The 18,820-nt window shown below is 33.4% G+C and overlaps 1 protein-coding gene across 4 annotated transcripts; it reads left to right on the top strand.

Moving 5' to 3' along the window:
• The first annotated feature begins 302 nt into the window (after positions 1 to 302).
• LOC106786605 (laminin subunit beta-1) lies at positions 303 to 18,475 on the top strand. Of its 4 annotated transcripts, XM_014748193.1 has the most exons (21): positions 303 to 931; positions 1,537 to 1,681; positions 1,830 to 1,912; positions 2,009 to 2,152; positions 2,258 to 2,340; positions 2,632 to 2,766; positions 3,515 to 3,615; positions 3,926 to 4,243; positions 4,914 to 5,047; positions 10,845 to 10,987; positions 11,262 to 11,487; positions 11,592 to 11,900; positions 11,992 to 12,554; positions 12,648 to 12,827; positions 12,933 to 13,258; positions 13,520 to 13,930; positions 14,004 to 14,193; positions 14,283 to 14,729; positions 14,832 to 15,339; positions 15,423 to 16,506; positions 16,599 to 18,475. In XM_014748193.1, exons 1-21 carry the CDS (start codon positions 825 to 827, stop codon positions 17,568 to 17,570), a joined length of 6,609 nt encoding a protein of 2,202 aa, XP_014603679.1. In that variant the 5' UTR covers positions 303 to 824; the 3' UTR covers positions 17,571 to 18,475. The 4 variants fall into 4 exon arrangements, with proteins under 4 accessions (XP_014603679.1, XP_014603652.1, XP_014603670.1 ...); XM_014748166.1 differs by lacking the exons at positions 303 to 931; positions 1,537 to 1,681; positions 1,830 to 1,912; ... (4 more) ...; positions 3,926 to 4,243; positions 4,914 to 5,047 and adding exons at positions 8,525 to 9,151; positions 9,771 to 9,921; positions 10,632 to 10,682 and having other exon boundaries at positions 10,901 to 10,987; XM_014748176.1 differs by lacking the exons at positions 303 to 931; positions 1,537 to 1,681; positions 1,830 to 1,912; ... (4 more) ...; positions 3,926 to 4,243; positions 4,914 to 5,047 and adding exons at positions 9,159 to 9,238; positions 9,771 to 9,921; positions 10,632 to 10,682 and having other exon boundaries at positions 10,901 to 10,987.
• Positions 18,476 to 18,820: the final 345 nt, after the last annotated feature.

Genomic DNA, 18,820 nt, shown 5'->3' on the forward strand with positions numbered 1-18,820 from the left:
AGGGTGTACACGATTGCGACATAAAGCAAGGATATACTACTGCATTGGGACAGAATCGTGTCATCGACGTCGTCATCATCGTTGTCGTCGTCGTCGTCGTCGTGGTGTTGAGATTGTTGAGGTTGTCATGGGCCATGGGCACAGGTACTCTGAGGGATTACCACCACTTCTTTCGTCTCACAATCCTCCGTGGTACTCTCCTCGACCCTTTCCAAACGTGTTTCCGTGTACGTCACGAGCGAGAGTTACTACCCCCACCTTTTCTCAACTGGTCCTCACTTTGCAACGTAGAAAAGAAGGAGTGAGAAACGATGCAGAGGGGTGCAACTGGTCCAACACAACCACCACCACCACAATCACAACCACCACTATCTCTACTACCAACACCAACACTAAAGCTTTCTACCTACCACCTCCACATCTCGCTAGATTCACGAAAATGGAAGATTTTGCAGGCTCCGCAAAGTCGTTCGAAGAAGTCAGTCGTCGGTTGCACGTTCTCGCGAATCAGAGAATACCCATCGAAAAGTGGTTGCTGCCACTAACCGGACCTAGTTCCGGACTGGCACAAATTCACATCTCTTTCTCTCTCTCTCTCCTTCTCATTGTTCTTTGTCTCTAATCTTTGTTTTTATCTTCTTGGTCTTCTTTTTTTCTTCCTACTTTCCGAACTCTTTCTTTCTTTATTTATTTTTATTTCTTTTTTGTCTTCATTCCAAATATCCGCATCCCGTTTGACGAATCCTACAGACGCAAGAAGAAAAAAATAAAGAGCGTTTTGAAAAATCCGTTAGAAAGGATGCATTGAAGGATATTGAAAAATAATGTCGACAGAAGAAGCACAGGGAAAAGGCATGACATCCGCGATCCTCTCCACAATTCTTCTTCTTCTTATTATTATTTTGCTACTGGATCGCACCGCAGATGCACAGTAAGATCGCCGTTTTTTGGGACTTTTTCATCATCGATCTCATGAAACTCTTAACACGGGATGCATTACCGATCGCGAATAAATAAATCTAATAGTACATGAAACTGTGGTGTATCAATTACGATTCTATCGATCGGAATAATGATCGATTAGAATTATCTTCTATTGTTTACAGTGACTAACGGATATAATTATTTAAATAAGGTTTTATTTTTTGTTGCACAAACGATTAATTTGTTTAATATATTTCTTTCGCGATATTAAATCAGTTCGATCGAGATCAGCTGTGTGGTGTGCTAAATATTGTCAAGATGGAGTGCTTACGGGAGACTTTAACGACCAACCACTTCGCGTTCCAATGCTCATCTCCACAAGACAAAAGTTTCAGCAGTGTTGTTTATTGTTTTTCTTTTATTTTATTTTGAGATATAACTTTTTGAAAAATTCGATCGTTATCACGCATCTGTTTTTTCTATTTTATCTTTTGTTTTCCTTCTACCAAATCCATTAAAAATTGTAACACGTTTTATTATTTCATCAAAAGGACTCTAATATTAATTGTAAGAAAATCGTGTCGAAACAAAGGAAACGATATTATATTTCAGGAGAAGCTTAGAATTCTTCGATCTTCTTCCGGAGGATCCAAAACTTTACGATAAAATGAGACCCCCGAAAAAAGATGGACAAGCAACTGTTGTTTATTTTCACGTCACCGTAATGGGTCTAGATTCGATCGATGAAAATTCTATGGTAAGTCAAATATTTATCTGTGTTTTCTATTATTTGTCGGAAAAATTAATGTCTTTTTTTTTTTTAAACATAATTGACAAATGTCCATTGAAAAATACGCTTAATATCTACTACGAAGTACGAGAGAAAGATATAAAACAATTTACAGACTTACGCTGCCGATATATTTTTTGCTCAAACGTGGAAGGACAACAGACTGAGACTACCAGAAAATATGACTTCGGAATATAGGTATACGATCAATTAGAAAATAATTGTTTAGAAATTCTTATATATAAAAGAATAGATAATCGTGAACATTATTTATTATTTTAAACAAAATTAAAGATTATTAGAGGTCGATTGGTTGAAGAACATGTGGCGACCCGATTCCTTTTTCAAGAATGCCAAATCGGTAACCTTTCAGACGATGACAATACCAAATCATTATCTATGGCTGTATAAAGATAAAACGATCCTATATATGGTGAAGTACGTATACCCAAAGTTATAACATTTTTGACATAGTTTTAACTAAATCATTTATAAGAACTATAAAACTCGTTAAGTTAAACGATCGTGCTACAATACTTGCAGATTGACATTAAAACTCTCTTGCGCTATGAACTTCTTGATTTATCCGCACGACACGCAGGAGTGTAAATTGCAAATGGAGAGCCGTGAGTAATAATCGATATATGTAGAAATTTAATCTACGAAATTGCATTTAATATTCGTTCAAATAAATTTACTAATTGTAAGAGATAAATAAGAGAGAGAGAGAGAGAGAAATTTTGCATGAATAGTTTGCGAAAAAAATATCTACGTTGGTCGAATAAAAACAAAAAGTTTCACGGAAAGATGATACGTAATAAAAGAAAAAAATTGATAAAAAGAGATCGTCCGCGTCATATTTAGCCGATAGGGTGAATGATTAAGTTTTCACAAGGACAAAACAACTCGGTCAACAGTGTCTCACACGACGGATGAAATGATCTTTCAATGGGATCCCGACGTACCACTTGTCGTCGATGAGAACATAGAATTGCCCCAATTACAGCTTGTGAAGAACTACACGGCTGACTGCACGCAAGTCTATTCCACTGGTAAGTGATTTGAATAAGCTTATTTGATTCGCATTTTTCAAAGCGAAGTATCGTGTTGCGCGTATTCGTTTTTCTACACACAATTAAACATCGAGGATAAATTAGATTCTATTCAATGGAATCATTTGATACGAAGAATTGATAAGAATTCATGCATAAAAATTGGAACGGGATTATACCACTGTTTCCAACGCAAAACTTGATTTAACGAGAATGAAAGTAATACGAGTTGACATTTGTTACTAAATTGTAAGATACAAATTCTAAAAGTGTCACGAGTTAGATTTTTTTAATCATCACACGAGGTGAAATTGGAAAAATATATTTTTTATTTATACACCTATTTGTTTTTATCTAGAGTTATGTTGGTCTAATTTGTTTTGTCATCTGATTATTATTATTATTATTATTATATTAATATATCGAAGATTCGAATGGTAAACTATTTTTGGAAAAATTTTAATACAAATGAATTTCATAAATTCGAAAAGTAGGAGTATCTAGTAATAGTGACACTCCAACTAACCTCGACCTTTTTGAAACTATATTTGGAAGGATAGCTCCATCCTTTAGATGGCAACTTAATTATCATTGATTTTCTAGATATATTGCCAGCATACCCAATCCTATATCATATATTTTACATATACATCTATACATGTATAATAAATATACATAGGACATACAAGCATATATCTTTACATACGAATAATTACAAGATATAAATAAAGATACCTTTTGTTTTCAGGTAACTTCACCTGCTTGGAAGTGGTATTCGTATTGAAACGGCGACTCGGTTATTATCTTTTTCATACATATGTTCCCACATGTTTAATCGTAATTATGTCGGTAAGCTACGATCATTTAAAAAAAAAAAAAAAAAAATATTAATATTTTATATGTGGACAACAACATCGCTGTGCATTTTTTGATATTGTAACAAAATACAATTTCAAATTTTCTATAACTTTTATTTGTGTCAAGTGTGTACTTTGCTTAATCTGACAATTAGGCAAAATAATCCGCATATAAGGTGTTAAAAAGTAAAGAAGAATTAAGAATGATAACATAATTACAAAAAGTAGGATGAGATAAAGAAAGAGAGAGAGAGAGAGAGAGAGGAGGGGAGAGACAGAGAATGTATTAATTTATTTCACAGTGGGTCTCATTTTGGATAAAACCAGAAGCTGCACCAGCCAGAGTGACCTTAGGAGTGACATCCCTGCTGACCTTATCGACTCAACATGCGAAAAGTCAAGCATCTTTACCACCGGTCTCTTATTTGAAAGCCGTCGATGCCTTTATGTCGGTCTGCACTATATTCGTGTTCATGGCACTGATGGAATATTGCTTAGTGAACATCGTTCTCGGTGATTCCGATGCGCCGGCAGCGAAACCACCGCCACCACCGGCACCGCCATCTTCTAGCACCACAGAGGCCGCTAAAATCGATAGAATCTTCGACATTGCGACTAAGGTAACGCCTTGGTGAAGATTGTTTTATCCAAAGACGACAACTTCTGTGCCTCGGAGAAATTATTTATTAACTCTTTGCGGTATAATCATTATATTTTTAGTATTATATATTTTTTACTTTTTTTTTTGTTTTTTTTTTTTTAATTATTAGAATTTACGAATAAATCCAATGATGGATTTTTACATTAACATAAGCCTTACTTTCGTGATGATTCTTATTCGCAAACAAATGTATTGATAAAAACGTCGAATAATTAATTTTTGTAAGTGTTACGAATAGTAAGACCGCAAAGGGTTAACACGTTAATTGTTAATTAACTTAATACACATTCCACAAATTTTCGTATTAATATTTTTGAGAAAAGAATCTTATTCTTTTTAAAACTATACTCTTTACTTTTGTGTGTCAATTAAACGAATGCGTTATTTGTCAATAAAATATTGATTAAGAGTATTTGTAAAAATCTAAATATATGTGGCAAATTATTTGCTTTTATTTTTCTTCATAAATTGTTTGTACGTTTTGTAAGTTTTTTTTTTTTTTAACATTGGAACGCAATATTCTTTGCGAAAGAACTCCGAGGCACAGGAGAGACGTCTTCTTGGCGGCGGTTCAAGTTGTGATCGTTGTCACGCAGGAAAACGCCATGTTGTTGTCCGGCCGATCGCAGAATTCGACTTCAGGTCCACCACCGGGACCAACGCCGGCTCAAAAGGCAAGAATGAGGGCCTTGAACATCGATCGGGTCTCACGAGTCTTCTTTCCTTTTCTTTTTGCTGTATTAAATGTCACTTATTGGATAATGTTCGCTGAATATATTTAAACATTATTTTTATTTTTTCTTTCTTTTATTCGAATAAATTGTCGACTATTTGTGCGATTTAAGAGAAAGAAAAAGATAGAAATATATTAGAATGAAAAACGCGCGTTTAATTGTAATACGAAAAAAAATGAGAAAGATACAAAATTTCTTTGGATGCATGTTAAAGAAAGAAAGAGGTAGAGAGAGAGAGAGAGAGAGAGAGAGAGAGAGAGAGAGAGAGGGAAGGAGAGAAGGAGAGATACACATTGGTTATTAAAAAAGAAAAAATAGCGAACGATAAAAACAAAGATACTAAGAAATTAAACCAAACAAATAAAAAAATGTAACTTATTTCTAACTCGAAAAACTCGTATTATCCTAATAAGGTTCATAAATGATACATAAAAACGTATTACATAGACATATCTCGCGCCCTTTTTTTCTCCAAGGGTGCCAAATACGAACGATCGAAGGTATCGAGATAAAATAATTAAAAATACAAATGAAAAAAGTGTTAAGAGAGGCTAGGTGAAATCGAATCTTTAATTAATTATTATTAAAGAGCCTTCGCTTTACAAAAAAAAAGAAATTAAGAGAGAAAGAGTTTTTTGCCTAGAAAAATTTATCGATCTCGATTATAGTAGAAATTATTGCACCTGCCGCCGCTATATTATTCCTTTAAATTATTCGTGAAAAGAATTTGCAATCGCGAAAATTAAATTGTCCACGAAAAACTTTGACCAACGCGTGATAAACAACTGTTCAATTAATTTAATTTCTCTTTCATTTATGTGTTCTTTTTCTTTTTATTTCAAACGAGAAGAAGAACAATGTTATTGAATTTCAATTATCTCTAAAAATTCCACGTTTAATATAGAAGAAAATTATTTACGTTTGACTTTTGTTTCGATTATAATAAGTAACGTGAATTTCGTAAATTTTGTAAAAATGTTTCACCCAACTTACGAGCCCTGACAATTTCTCATCTTAGTCAATTAATATCTCATTTTGGTACTAATATAAAATTATTCTTTTATGCCTTTCGTCTATAAACTGTGATAGAGCATTTCAATTCGTTTAGGACACCCGCTGTACATATTAGGAATTAAAATAATAATCGTTATATTATATAAAAAAAAAAAAAGATAATTAAAATAAAAATTTTCGAAATTTAAAATACGAAAATTCCGAAAATTATTTCGATCGCATAGAAAAAAAAAAATACAAAAGAAACAGAAAGAAAAAAAGTTATATTTCATTCGCGTAAATTCATACCGATTAATGCGTCTCTGCATGTATATGTGTTACCGTCATAGCCGTGTAGACAAAAGAGTGTACTTTAATTTAATATAAGTTTTATTACAATCCATTTGTTAAAAGTATACAAAATATTTACCGAAACTTTTCAAAGAAATTGCAAAGATGTACAATTTACAGCACTACATTCTCTGACATTGTCTGAACTTTACATGCTGAATTTATAACTCAATATGGTATCCTACGCGTAGACAAAAGAGTGTACTTTAATTTAATATAAGTTTCATTAAAATCTATTTACTTTTAGTATAAAAAATATTTACCAAAACTTTTCAAAGAAATTGCAAAGATGCATTTGATATTCTATAAGATATCGAAGTATTATGTTCAATACTTAGGAAAAACTGTAAGAATTCTTCTGTTCCCGACTTTATCGGAAGGCTCTTTGCATTGATGAGAATGACGAGGAATTACCAGCAATGGCGGATTTCCGGCTATGACGGTAACATATACGTACATACACATACACATACGTAAATAAAAACAAAAATTAAAAAAAAAACTCGATTTGTTTTTCGCGTAGGGATATTAATCGAACTAATTATCGCAGTGCAAATATTCGTCCATTTACGAAAAAAAAGAACGCCCATTTAAATCGATACACAGGGCCTCGTGTTTAAAATTATGTATAATAAGAGTGTGTATAAAATAAAGCATGAAAATGCTGTCTTATTGATTTTAAATTTACTACTCTGTGATATCCCTTTCCCAAAATCAATTGAAATTATATGTAGTGTTTAAAAAAATACAATAAAATAAATTAATAAACATACAATATACTTTTAATGTTAAATTTTTTGTTTGCATCCTATATAAAAGGTGTACAAATTAATTCATCGAGGAGCCAATAATAATTCAGTTTTCATGACTCTATTTCTAAATTAAAAATTAATAAACATTTTTAATTAGATAAACGATAATTGTATCATTCATTCTGAATAATATTTGAAAAATATTACATTTGTGTTGCTATTATTTAAATAATTTCTATTTAGAAATTGAATTTTTTAATTCTCATTCATAGTTAGATTTACTTTAGATTCATTGACTATTTCTAATATGAGACATATCGTGTAGAATAAAAAGAAAGAGAAATATATGAGATTAGAAAACTATAGAGAAAGAGAAATAACGTGAGTCAGTGAGAGAGAGAGAGAGAAAGAGTCAAAGAGTCAGAAACAGATACAGCAGGCACGCATACGCTAAAGAGGAGAACGTTTGTAAACGTTGAACGAAGAAAGAAAGATTGATAAGAGTAAAGAAGAGAGAAGAGGAAGAGAAGGCATTGGCACCAGGCTATCATAACTGGGATACATCCTAGAGATAAAGCAACTGCCCACGCGCTTCTCTTCCTTCCTTTACAATCATTTAACGCAGTATAAACATCACAAACTAATTCATCACGATCGAATATATTATTTTTTTCTACTTATTTTTTCTCAACTTGCAAGAGAATGACGTACCACTCTGGTTTATATTTTTGTATGTAATAATACAGCGTGTAATAATTAAATATTTTATATCTAGTTGCAATTTGAAAATATTCGCATATTTGCGTAATTTATTTATTTCATTAATTGTTTAAAAAAATATTTAAATCATTAAATTAATGTGATCATATATATCATTGTTTCTATATACTTAAAATATATATATATATATATATAATATTATTGATATAAAACGTGGAGCTTGAGATAAAATTATTCTCGAAATATTTCAAAGAATTGTTTGTTCTCTTTCTAAAGAATTTCACATACATTCCTGACTAAAAAAGAAACGAAGGGTCTAGGATTTTTGAACATCTGGCACATGACGCTCCCTATTATACATTTACAAAGGAAGAGTCAATTTCACGGTAGTAAATGGGAACCTATATTACTTAAATCTTATCTCAGAAACAATATATAAGAAAAGAAAATCATTCTAATATTCGTAAATATAAAAACAAATGTTTTGTTTGCTTAACGCACTTCACATACAATTAATTTAATAATTAAATTATAAAATTACGTAAAAATTATTAACACGGTATTGTTTATTTCGCTTGATAATATTTTTTCTGGAATTATTAAAATTTCAAAGTAAAAATTAATTGAAAAGATAAGAAAGTATAAAATATATAGTGCAGGGTTCTGAAGAATTGTATTCCCAGGGTACGGTCCTGTCGTCGTGTCTTGAGCCGAACGAATGAAGCAGCTCTCTCGTTTCGAGACGCGTCTCTCACGACGCGTCAGCCTTGTTGAGAGAGTATTCTAGTCGTGTATTTTCCTATTAAATGTTCACCATATCATAGATTTCAAAGTAATAATTATCGTGAATAAAGTGTCGATGTTAGATCGAGTAAATAGAGAAAAAAACGTAGATTAATGGTATCGGTAAAATGAGCTTTGGAAAAAGGAATTAAGAAGAAAAAGGGTCCCAGAAACGTCGCTGACGAAGCAGCAAGTTGTGAAGACTGAAGTGGGAGAGAAAAAGAGAGAGAGAAAGAGAGAGAGAGAAAAATAGTGGGAGTTTTAGAGTGGGGGGGTTTAGCTAAAGAGAGAAAGGGATAGAAAATGAAAAGGGACGTAATAATACTCGTGTAGGCTGTGTAAGAGCACAACACAACGCAACAAATCTCGGTGGAGGTTTTTGAACAGTGTCTCCTCATCAACGGAATCAGAAGAAAGACGAGGAGAAAAGTTTTCATCCGTTGGAATCTAATATAGTTTTAAAAAGGAAAATACGAAAGAAACAAACAAACAAAGAAAAAGAGAAAGGGTATCCTAAAAGAAATATAATATACGGTAGGGACCAAAAGAAGCGGAAGAATTTACTTACGATGGTTACACACCTATGACGGGGGATGCATCGATGTGTTTTTCTTTTGAAAGGTGCCCATGCGCACGCGCGATGACGTCCGCGAGTGTACTTTTTAAATCGATCGATCGAAGGATCAATTGTTCACGAGATTTATCTTTTTTCTTTTTTTTTTTTTTTTATTTATTTTTGATGATATGCTAGAGAGAGAGAGAGAGAGGGTGAGAAGGAAATAGATGTATCAAAGTTATAAGGAACAAGTGATCTTTTTTTCATTTGAACTTTTTTTTTTTCTCTTGTTACACCCTACTCATACGTTTTACGATTATTCGGTAAAAGATGATTGAAACAAAACAAAAAAACAGGCTCTTTTTATTTATAATCGTTAGTTTTCAGTCGATTATAATATATTGCGGTTGGAAGGATAAAAGTATTGTAAAAAAGTGTTATTGAAATAAATTATCGTGTATCGTTTAAGTATCATCGAGAGTATCTCTTGAACTCTTCTTACGAATGAATAATTCGTTTGATTATTTTAAACGCGTACACGTATTCGATAAATGCGTTTCAAATAGAAACACTTTTTTTTTTGGCTTTACTTTACAGGATAAATGGAGTCCATGAGTTAGTCTTCTGACGAATTGTGCGTACCGGATGCTCCCGGACTCGAGCGGGAAATACTCAAAGATGGCCGGACATTTTTTTTATCGGCGAATCCTCCCTACGATTTTTATTTTGGCGATATTTCTTTTATCAGGTATGGAATTATATTCAATCATTTTTAATCGATTAAATTCTTGTTCTAAATACTATTCAAAACTCAATGATATTCTAATACACGTTTTTTGATTGATATCAAAAATTCGAGAAAAAAGAAAGAAAAAGAAAAAAAAGAAACTTAACCGAAAGTTCAGTGATCACGAATAATAATCACTCTTTTTATTCGTGCCTTTTATTACGAGAATTTTTTATCCGAAATGATTAGATAACGAAAAGACCTCACGACCCCGACATTACTTTCAAATTCTACGAATATGTACAAGTTCCTAAATTTAAGTGTCCTAGATATACCGATCGATTATCATATTGGATCAATAATCGACTAAAAATGAAATTATTAATCTTTTTTGTTATTATGGTAAACAAAAAAGAAATAATTATTTTTATAGAAATTATATAATTTCAAATATTAATCAGCGAAGTGAAAAATAAACTGCACTCAAATGTACCGTTATCTATGATATTTTAAAACATAAAGTGATAAAAAAAAAATGAATAATTTATTATAGCACAAAATAACACACAGTACGGTTCGTTTTAAAAGCTGCTTCATCATAAACATCCCGTTGTCCAACTCGCGATAACAACTACCGGTAGTAAAATGCTCTATGATGATAACTTCGAATTCCAAGAATCATTGAAATATTTCCTTATTATATCGAAACTGATAGAATTTTATCTTTTTAGGTTCAGCAAAGGCCCAACAAACAAGGGATTTAAGATTACCACCAAACAGAGGTGAGTTATCTTTCATTAAATTATTCATTTTATCTAAAACTATTCGGCAAATCTTCAAAATTAACAAATACTTTGAAGGAACTATGATATATAATTGATTGCAATATACAAATCAGTTTGAATACCAACTTATAAATGAAACTTAATCAATTATGATAGGAGTCTGATGGAAGATAAAATTGGAATAAAAAAAAAAGGTAAAAATGAGAATGTTATAGGAATAATACCAGGAGGAAGCGTTTCGCCAATGGAAATAATAACAAGACGTCATAATGGGCTAGGGATGACCATCCCACAACGAAGAGGTAGCTCGATGACGTAATGTGTCGATATTCTGGTTCTATCTTGCATAAACTAACTGGTTATGGGATGCAATATCTTCCCTGGTCATCTTGTTATTAATAAAAATCGAATGTTTTTCCTTTTTTTAACATTATTAAAAACAAATATCATGTTCAATAGATACCCACATGTTTATTCGCCTAACAACATTTATCAATGGGAACAGAAATAACGAAATTCGTGAATAAATATTATTTGCATTTAAAAAGATATGATAAAATATTTTTGCATTGACAGGTCCACATCTCAAAAGGCTACATCCCTGCGAACAAAGTTCATGCTATCCTGCAACAGGAAATCTTTTGATTGGCCGAAAAAATCGTCTATTTGCTTCTTCCACGTGCGGTCTTAAGTTTCCAGAAAGATACTGCATCGTTTCGCATCTTAAGGAACGAAAAAAATGCTTCTTTTGCGATGCATCTTTGTCGAAACAACAACACAATATCGAGAATGTCGTTGACGGGTATGTCAACATTTTTGCAATTAGATTAAATACTCTAAACCATAAGAATTGATTTATATAAATGGACAAACTATAATTATTTTCTTTCTATACTCACTTTACAGAACAAATTCACGACACTGGTGGCAAGCCGAAAATGGAAAAGAATATGTAACCATAAGAGTTGATTTCGAAGCTGAATTTCATTTCACTCATATCATCATCCGTTTCCAAACATTCCGTCCAGCAGCTATGCTAATAGAACGGTCATTTGATTTTGGAAAAACTTGGAAGGTTTACAGATACTTTGCGCATAATTGCGAACAATCATTTCCAGGCGTACCAACGCATCAACCACGAAGTTTGACCGAAGTAATATGCGAAACGCGTTATTCTGGGGTTGCCCCATCAACTGATGGTGAAGTTATTTTTAGGTGAATGAACTTTTGTTGATTATTTATTAATATAACATTCCTATATGTCTTCATAATTCATAAAGATACTACTATTACTATTACATTACAGAGTATTACCACGAAATTTGGAAATCGAAAATCCGTATTCGATAGAAGTGCAAAATTTGTTGAAAATCACCAACCTGAGAATAAACATGACGAAATTGCACACTTTGGGAGATGACTTGTTGGACGATCGTCCCGAGATAGGGGAGAAATATTATTATGCAATCAAAGATATGGTAATTCGAGGGTCTTGTTCTTGCTATGGACACGCATCAAGATGTCTTCCTTTAGCTGGAGTAACACACGAAGAAAACATGGTACATGGAAGATGCGAGTGTACTCACAACACCACAGGATTAAACTGTGAGAAATGTGAAGATTTCTATAACGATTTACCTTGGAAACCTGCGGTCGGTAAACAAACTAACGCGTGTCGACCATGCAATTGTAACAATCACACAACTTCCTGTCACTTTGACGAGACGGTTTACGAAAAATCTGGTAGAGTTTCCGGTGGTGTATGCGATGATTGTCAGCATAATACGCGTGGTCAAAATTGCGAACAATGCAAACCATTTTATTATCACGATGTTAGTAAAGATATTACGCATCCCGAAGCTTGTCAACGTAAGTTATATCAATGTTCTCTTAAAAATCAATCTTATTATGTAATAAATGATCAGCTAATTTTACTTTTTTTTCATTCTTATAATTGTACAGCTTGTGATTGTAACTTGAGTGGTTCTTTGGACGACGGCATATGCGATTCCAGAACCGATATTCTTAGCGGCGATGAGTCTGGTCGTTGTCACTGCAAAGCGAACGTAGAGGGCCGTCGTTGTGATCGTTGCAAGAATGGTTTTTGGAATTTCAATCCAGAAAATCCTCAAGGATGTCAAAGTACGCTATACTAAAAATTATCATTTAAATATTTAACAGTTATAAACAATTTCCAAATAAATATTTGAATCAATATTAATAAATAAATATTGATTTATTTTACAGCATGTACCTGTAATACTCTTGGTACCATCGACAACCAGGGTTGTGATATGATAACTGGAGAATGTACTTGTAAACGTTACGTCACTGCTCGCGACTGCAATCAGTGTTTGCCAGGATATTGGGGGCTTTCTGAGGATCCCGAAGGATGTAAGCCTTGCGATTGCGATCCTGGTGGTTCATACGAAAATTCTTGTGACGTTATTACCGGCCAATGTCGATGCAGACCTCACATCATTGGTAGAACTTGTAATCAACCGGAACAAAGCTATTATACTGGCTCTTTAGACTTTTTAATTTACGAAGGAGAACTATCCAGAGCAACTGAAGTAATTTATATAAATATATATACGAATATTTATTTTTATTTAAGGGAGTATTCTAGTGTGTCTGATCAAAAAAAAACTAATTTCTTTTTGCATATTATTATAGATCGGGATCTTAATAATTGGTCCTGAAAATTTCAAAGTAAAATTCATTAAAACGTTTCTTTTACTTAAATTCCCAAAAATTTTACCTCGAAAACGGGTGCTCACATTAGAATACTCCCTTAATTCATTCATTTTACTTTAAATCAATATTTTCTTCAGAATTGTCAAGTTGTGATAAGAGAACCTTATCGCGACGGAAGAAATAGTACTTGGACGGGTATAGGATTCATGAAAGCTTTGCAAGACTCAACGCTCAACTTTACCATCGATGATATCCGTAGATCTATGTGGTACGATATAATTGTACGTTATGAACCACTACTATCAGGTACATGGGAAGACGTTCAAATAATTATTGAAAGAGATGGACCTGTGGACCCTAATGGTCCTTGTGCCCAATCGACACCAGAATATGATCGATTATGGGTACAGTTACCATATCATACAAGAAATGCTGTTGCTCAACCTTCCGTTTGCTTGGAAAAGGACAAACAATATAATGTCATATTGCAATTCCGTAAATTTAATAGTCATGTAGATACACCAACAGCATCTATATTAATTGATTCCGTAAGTATTTATACATAAGTCAATGAGTCTATCTGTATATTCTAATTTTATCTTTAACGATGTTTTCTTCAAGATTGTCGTAAAGCCTAGAATAGATGCCATACCTTTCTTCAATAAACCTGATGTTGGTGAATTACGTCATAAGGAATATGAATTGTGTAATCAAGCGTTTAATGATTTCAATTATATTCAGAATAATTTACCTAACATGTGTAAAAAGTATCAGGACAGTATCGGTTATTATGTTTTCGAGGGTGCACATCGTAAGTGAAATAAGCTTTACTCAAATGACTATACCTAAAGACTAGAAAAATGAGAATATACCTGTAACATAGTATTTACTTTGTTTCAGCTTGCGAGTGTAATCCTACAGGATCGCATAGTCTTCTTTGTCAAAATTATGGTGGCGCATGTCCTTGTAAAGTTAATGTAGTCGGTAGACGATGCGATCGCTGTGCTCCAGGAACCTATGGATTTGGTCCAGGAGGATGCATACCTTGTGACTGCGATGGTGTTGGTGCTTTGGACAACTTTTGTGACGTCGAAACCGGACGATGCAAATGTCGACCGAATACTTATGGTAGAACGTGTGGTCAATGCGAACCAGGTTTTTGGGATTTCCCACATTGTCAACGATGTCAGTGTCATGGTCATGCGGATAACTGTGACTCTAAAACCGGAGCTTGTATCAATTGTCGTGATTCTACCACTGGCCACAATTGCGATCGTTGTATCGAAACATTTTATGGGGATCCAAGAATAGGGGTTGACATTCCATGCAGAGCTTGTCCTTGTCCAGGTAAGAATCTTTTGTCAAAAAACGAAATAAGAACAAATATATTCTTTCGTAATTATTTGAAGTAATAAACGATTCAATTTTTGTTCTTTTTTATACACATAGGAACATTAGATTCTGATCATTCATACGCCGATAGTTGTTCCCTCGATTCTGTAACACAGGATGTAATTTGTGAGTGTTACGAGGGTTACAGCGGTCCACGTTGTGAAAAGTGTGCTGAGAATTATTTCGGCAATCCTGAAGTATCAGGTGGAAGTTGCGACCCTTGCGATTGTAGTAATAATACCGATCTGAGTGTAGCTGGTAACTGTGATCCACACAGTGGACGTTGTCTACAATGTCTTTACAATACCGATGGACCAAACTGTCAAATTTGTAAACCCGGATTCTATGGTGATGCACTTAAGCAAAATTGTCAAGAATGTAACTGCGATTTCCTTGGAACCGACAGATCTTCTGGAACTTGCAATCATCATACTGGACAGTGTCCTTGTTTGCCTCATGTAGTTGGTCAATATTGCGATACTTGCGAAGAAAATCATTGGAGGATCGCTAGTGGCCAAGGTTGTGATCCTTGCGAATGTGACGCTATCGGAAGTGTATCTGACAAGTATGTACAATAATTAACATAATATTTATGTAATCGTTCAAACCTTTCATTCGATCATTGTTAATTCTTGTTTTTAAAAACAGATGTAATCCTTTCGATGGAAATTGCGAGTGCAGAGCTGGTTTCGGTGGACGAAAATGCAATGAATGTCAAACGAATTTCTGGGGAAATCCAAATATCGAATGTACCAAATGCGACTGTAATCAAATCGGTTCGGCAAGTCAACAGTGTGATAGAGAAACTGGTGTCTGTGTTTGTCACAAAGGAATAGGAGGTGAAAAATGTGATCAGTGTGACCGTGGTTATCATGGCGAAGCACCCCAATGTAGCCCATGCGGTGAATGTTTCGATAATTGGGATTTAACATTGAACGAATTGAAAAACAAAACAAACCTTGTCATCGATGAGGCTTCCAGAATACAAAAAGTCGGTACTACTGGGGTTTATAGTCAGGAATTCGACGACATGGTCAATTCATTGAACCAAGTACGCGATTTGATCAGTAACACTTCTATCAAGAGTCAAGATTTAGACGAATTGACTAGTTTAGCCGAGGATTTAAGTAAGAACGTATCGGATTCTGCTAAACGATTAGAAGAAGTCGATAATTTGTTAGAAAACGTTAGTCAACGAGTTAATCTTGGCGATGTAGCGTTAAAAAAATTGAAAAATAGAACGAATAGTTTGCATCAAGGTGCTATGGAATTGAAAGAGAACGCTACGATATTGCAAGAGGAAAATGTTCAAGGTGCGCTTAATGTAACTCAACAAATGGCCGAGCAATCTTTACAAGCTGAAAAAATGGCGAACGATACGAACAACGTTCTAGCCGATGCGGAAAGATATCGTAAACATACCGAAAATCTTTTAGCCAAAAATAGTGCATCGGTTAATGAAGCTCAAGAAAGGAATAATGAATCTTTAGAAAAATTAAGCAATAAGTTAAATGCATTGAACGGAGGTATGCGTGAATTAAATACTCGAATGTGCGGCGCAAATGTCACAGATTGTAGCGACGTTTGCGGCGGTGCTGGATGTGGTTTTTGTGGAGGACTTTCATGTGATTTTGGTGCGATAACAATAGCTAATCAAGCCTTGGATATGGCCAAACAACAGGCTGCTAAAATTAAAGGCCGAAGGGATGAGGCTGAACAACTATTACGTAATGTAAGTTAATCTGCTGATCTTTCATTCTGCTTCTTTCCATTTTCCTGTAAAATTTTTTTTATCATTTCTCACAAAATCTAACATTTTTACAGTTGACCAAAGTCAAACAAGACGCCATGGCAGCAAGATCGAATGCACAAGACGCGTTTAACAATGCTTTGGAAGCAAGAAATCGTACCGATGCGATAACCAAAAGTTTGTCCGATACTAATAAAAGAATTTGGAGTATGTTGAACGAAGACCAACCAACGCCAACGATGGTGAGAGATTTAGCTAACAAAATATTGGTCAAGAATATACAATTGAAACCAGATGAGATTACCCAATTAGCAAATCGCATAAAAACAATCGTCGGTTCTCTCACGGATTCGGACAAAATTCTTGAAGATACAAAAGCCGATCGCGAACTAGCTCATAAATTAGTGGAACGTGCTAACGAAGCTAAGGAAGCAGCGTTAAAGAAACAAAACGAAACGAACGAGATCGTATTGTCTTTGACAGAAGCGAAAAAGGCACAGGAATTGGCCCATACTGCGATAGACAAAGCGCAAAGTGACGTGGCCAAAGCGCAACAAGATTTAGGTTATATAGCTGTGACTATTGAGGAAGCTCAAGCAAAAGCTAACGATACTACCGATTCCGTAAAAGCTTTGGACGCAAGACTACGACAATTACAAACGCAATCGGCTAAAAATGCTTTTATCTTGAATCAAGAAATCGAAGTTGAAACACGCAAAGTTGCCCAAGAGGCGCATATCGTCGATGGTAAAACAAAACAATTAGAAGAGGAATATAAAAAGGCTGACGAGTCTTTGAACTATCGTGTCAATAAGAGCAAAGGTGACATACAAAGAGCGAAGAAATTACTTCAAAGAGCTTCCGAATTAACAGCTGACACGTCGACCAAATTCAAGGATTTAGATGGTATGGAAAGCGTTTACAAAGAAAACGAGAGAATACTCGTTGATCTCATGACTGAGATAGATTCTCTAACCATAGAAATGGCGAAGCATCTCGGGGAGATTGAACGAAAGTCCCAAACTTACAGACAATGCACTTCGTAATGATCATTTATTTATAATGTTTTGGACCATTAGAATCGTATAAGGAAACCTCATAAACAATGGCGGTTTTATTCTTCAAAGAGGTCGTAGGGTTACACCTTCTTGGGGTCTTCATTAAAATAAATGAATTATGCACAATTTACATTCTTTCATTTCAATCGTTTATGCAAATGAGAAAATACATGGAAACACAATGTCCAAATTCGATTATAATTTTCGATATACGAATTGTGCATGAATCTGCCATTGTTCATAGGAGTACATTATTCGATTCAAAATTTTTAACAACACTAACTTTTAATAAAGAGATAATATCATTTTCTAAATAATAATGAAACTACGCATATCATATTAATATTCAAAATAGTTTCTATTACGATGCAATTAATATTAGATTCTCATATCTTCTAATTCATACTTTCATAATACTCGAACCTAGATACCGACGAGGATCAGTTATTTTTTTTTTACTACCATAATATCTAACAAAAGTGTCATGTTTTTTATTGTGAAATAAAATCGAATATACCTTTACTTACATTTTTATAATATTATCTGTGTACATATGTAGTTTATATATATATTATATATAAATGCATACATATCTAAGTAAATTTGTATCGCACAACATTCGCCATCATTTAATTACTATATTTTTCTATAATTATCATTTAATATTGTAATGAAAGACAACGTTAGATGTAACGTGAACGGTGGTAATAGAAAGAATTCTAACGAATCTACGCAACGTCGAAATACGAGAAGGAGAAAATGATTTATTTTACGTAACATTAAGAAAATGAAAAAAAAAAAAAATTTGTAATGTTACGATCAAACCAAATGCTTTAGTAAATATATAGGTAGAATATAATAAATGAATAATTTATTATAAATATACGTGCAATAGAATATATATTATAATAAATAAATAAAATTAAGAAATTTATCAAATGAAAAAAGGGGATTGATCTATTGAGAAACCAAAATTATTTTTTTATACAAATAACCATTAGAATTGCATATTCAACATTATGAATAATATTTATCGTGGATATCCGTAAAATAGAAGAGAACAAAATAAGAATTATAAACTCTTCCATCGCTTCAAACATATTTTTAATTCCTTATGTACGACGAAAATTTGTTAGATAGGAGGAAAGAACATTCTGCCGGAAATACGATAAGAGAAAAGATAAGAAGTTTATTCTGATAATTATTAAATTCTAAGCATTATGAAAAAGAAATTCAAT

This window comes from Polistes canadensis, unplaced genomic scaffold (assembly GCF_001313835.1).
Source record: "Polistes canadensis isolate GaletaPanama2010 unplaced genomic scaffold, ASM131383v1 scaffold_3, whole genome shotgun sequence".
Classification (NCBI taxonomy): domain Eukaryota; kingdom Metazoa; phylum Arthropoda; class Insecta; order Hymenoptera; family Vespidae; genus Polistes; species Polistes canadensis.

What these genes read in the sequence shown, in the direction of transcription:
- LOC106786605 (XM_014748193.1), top strand. Translation starts at nt 825, where the DNA reads ATGTCGACAGAAGAAGCACAGGGAAAAGGCATGACATCCGCGATCCTC. An exon ending in CGATCGATGAAAATTCTATG is followed by an intron (nt 1,682 to 1,829) that starts GTAAGTCAAATA and finishes AACAATTTACAG; the next exon opens with ACTTACGCTGCCGATATATT. An exon ending in TGTTTTCGAGGGTGCACATC is followed by an intron (nt 14,194 to 14,282) that starts GTAAGTGAAATA and finishes ACTTTGTTTCAG; the next exon opens with CTTGCGAGTGTAATCCTACA.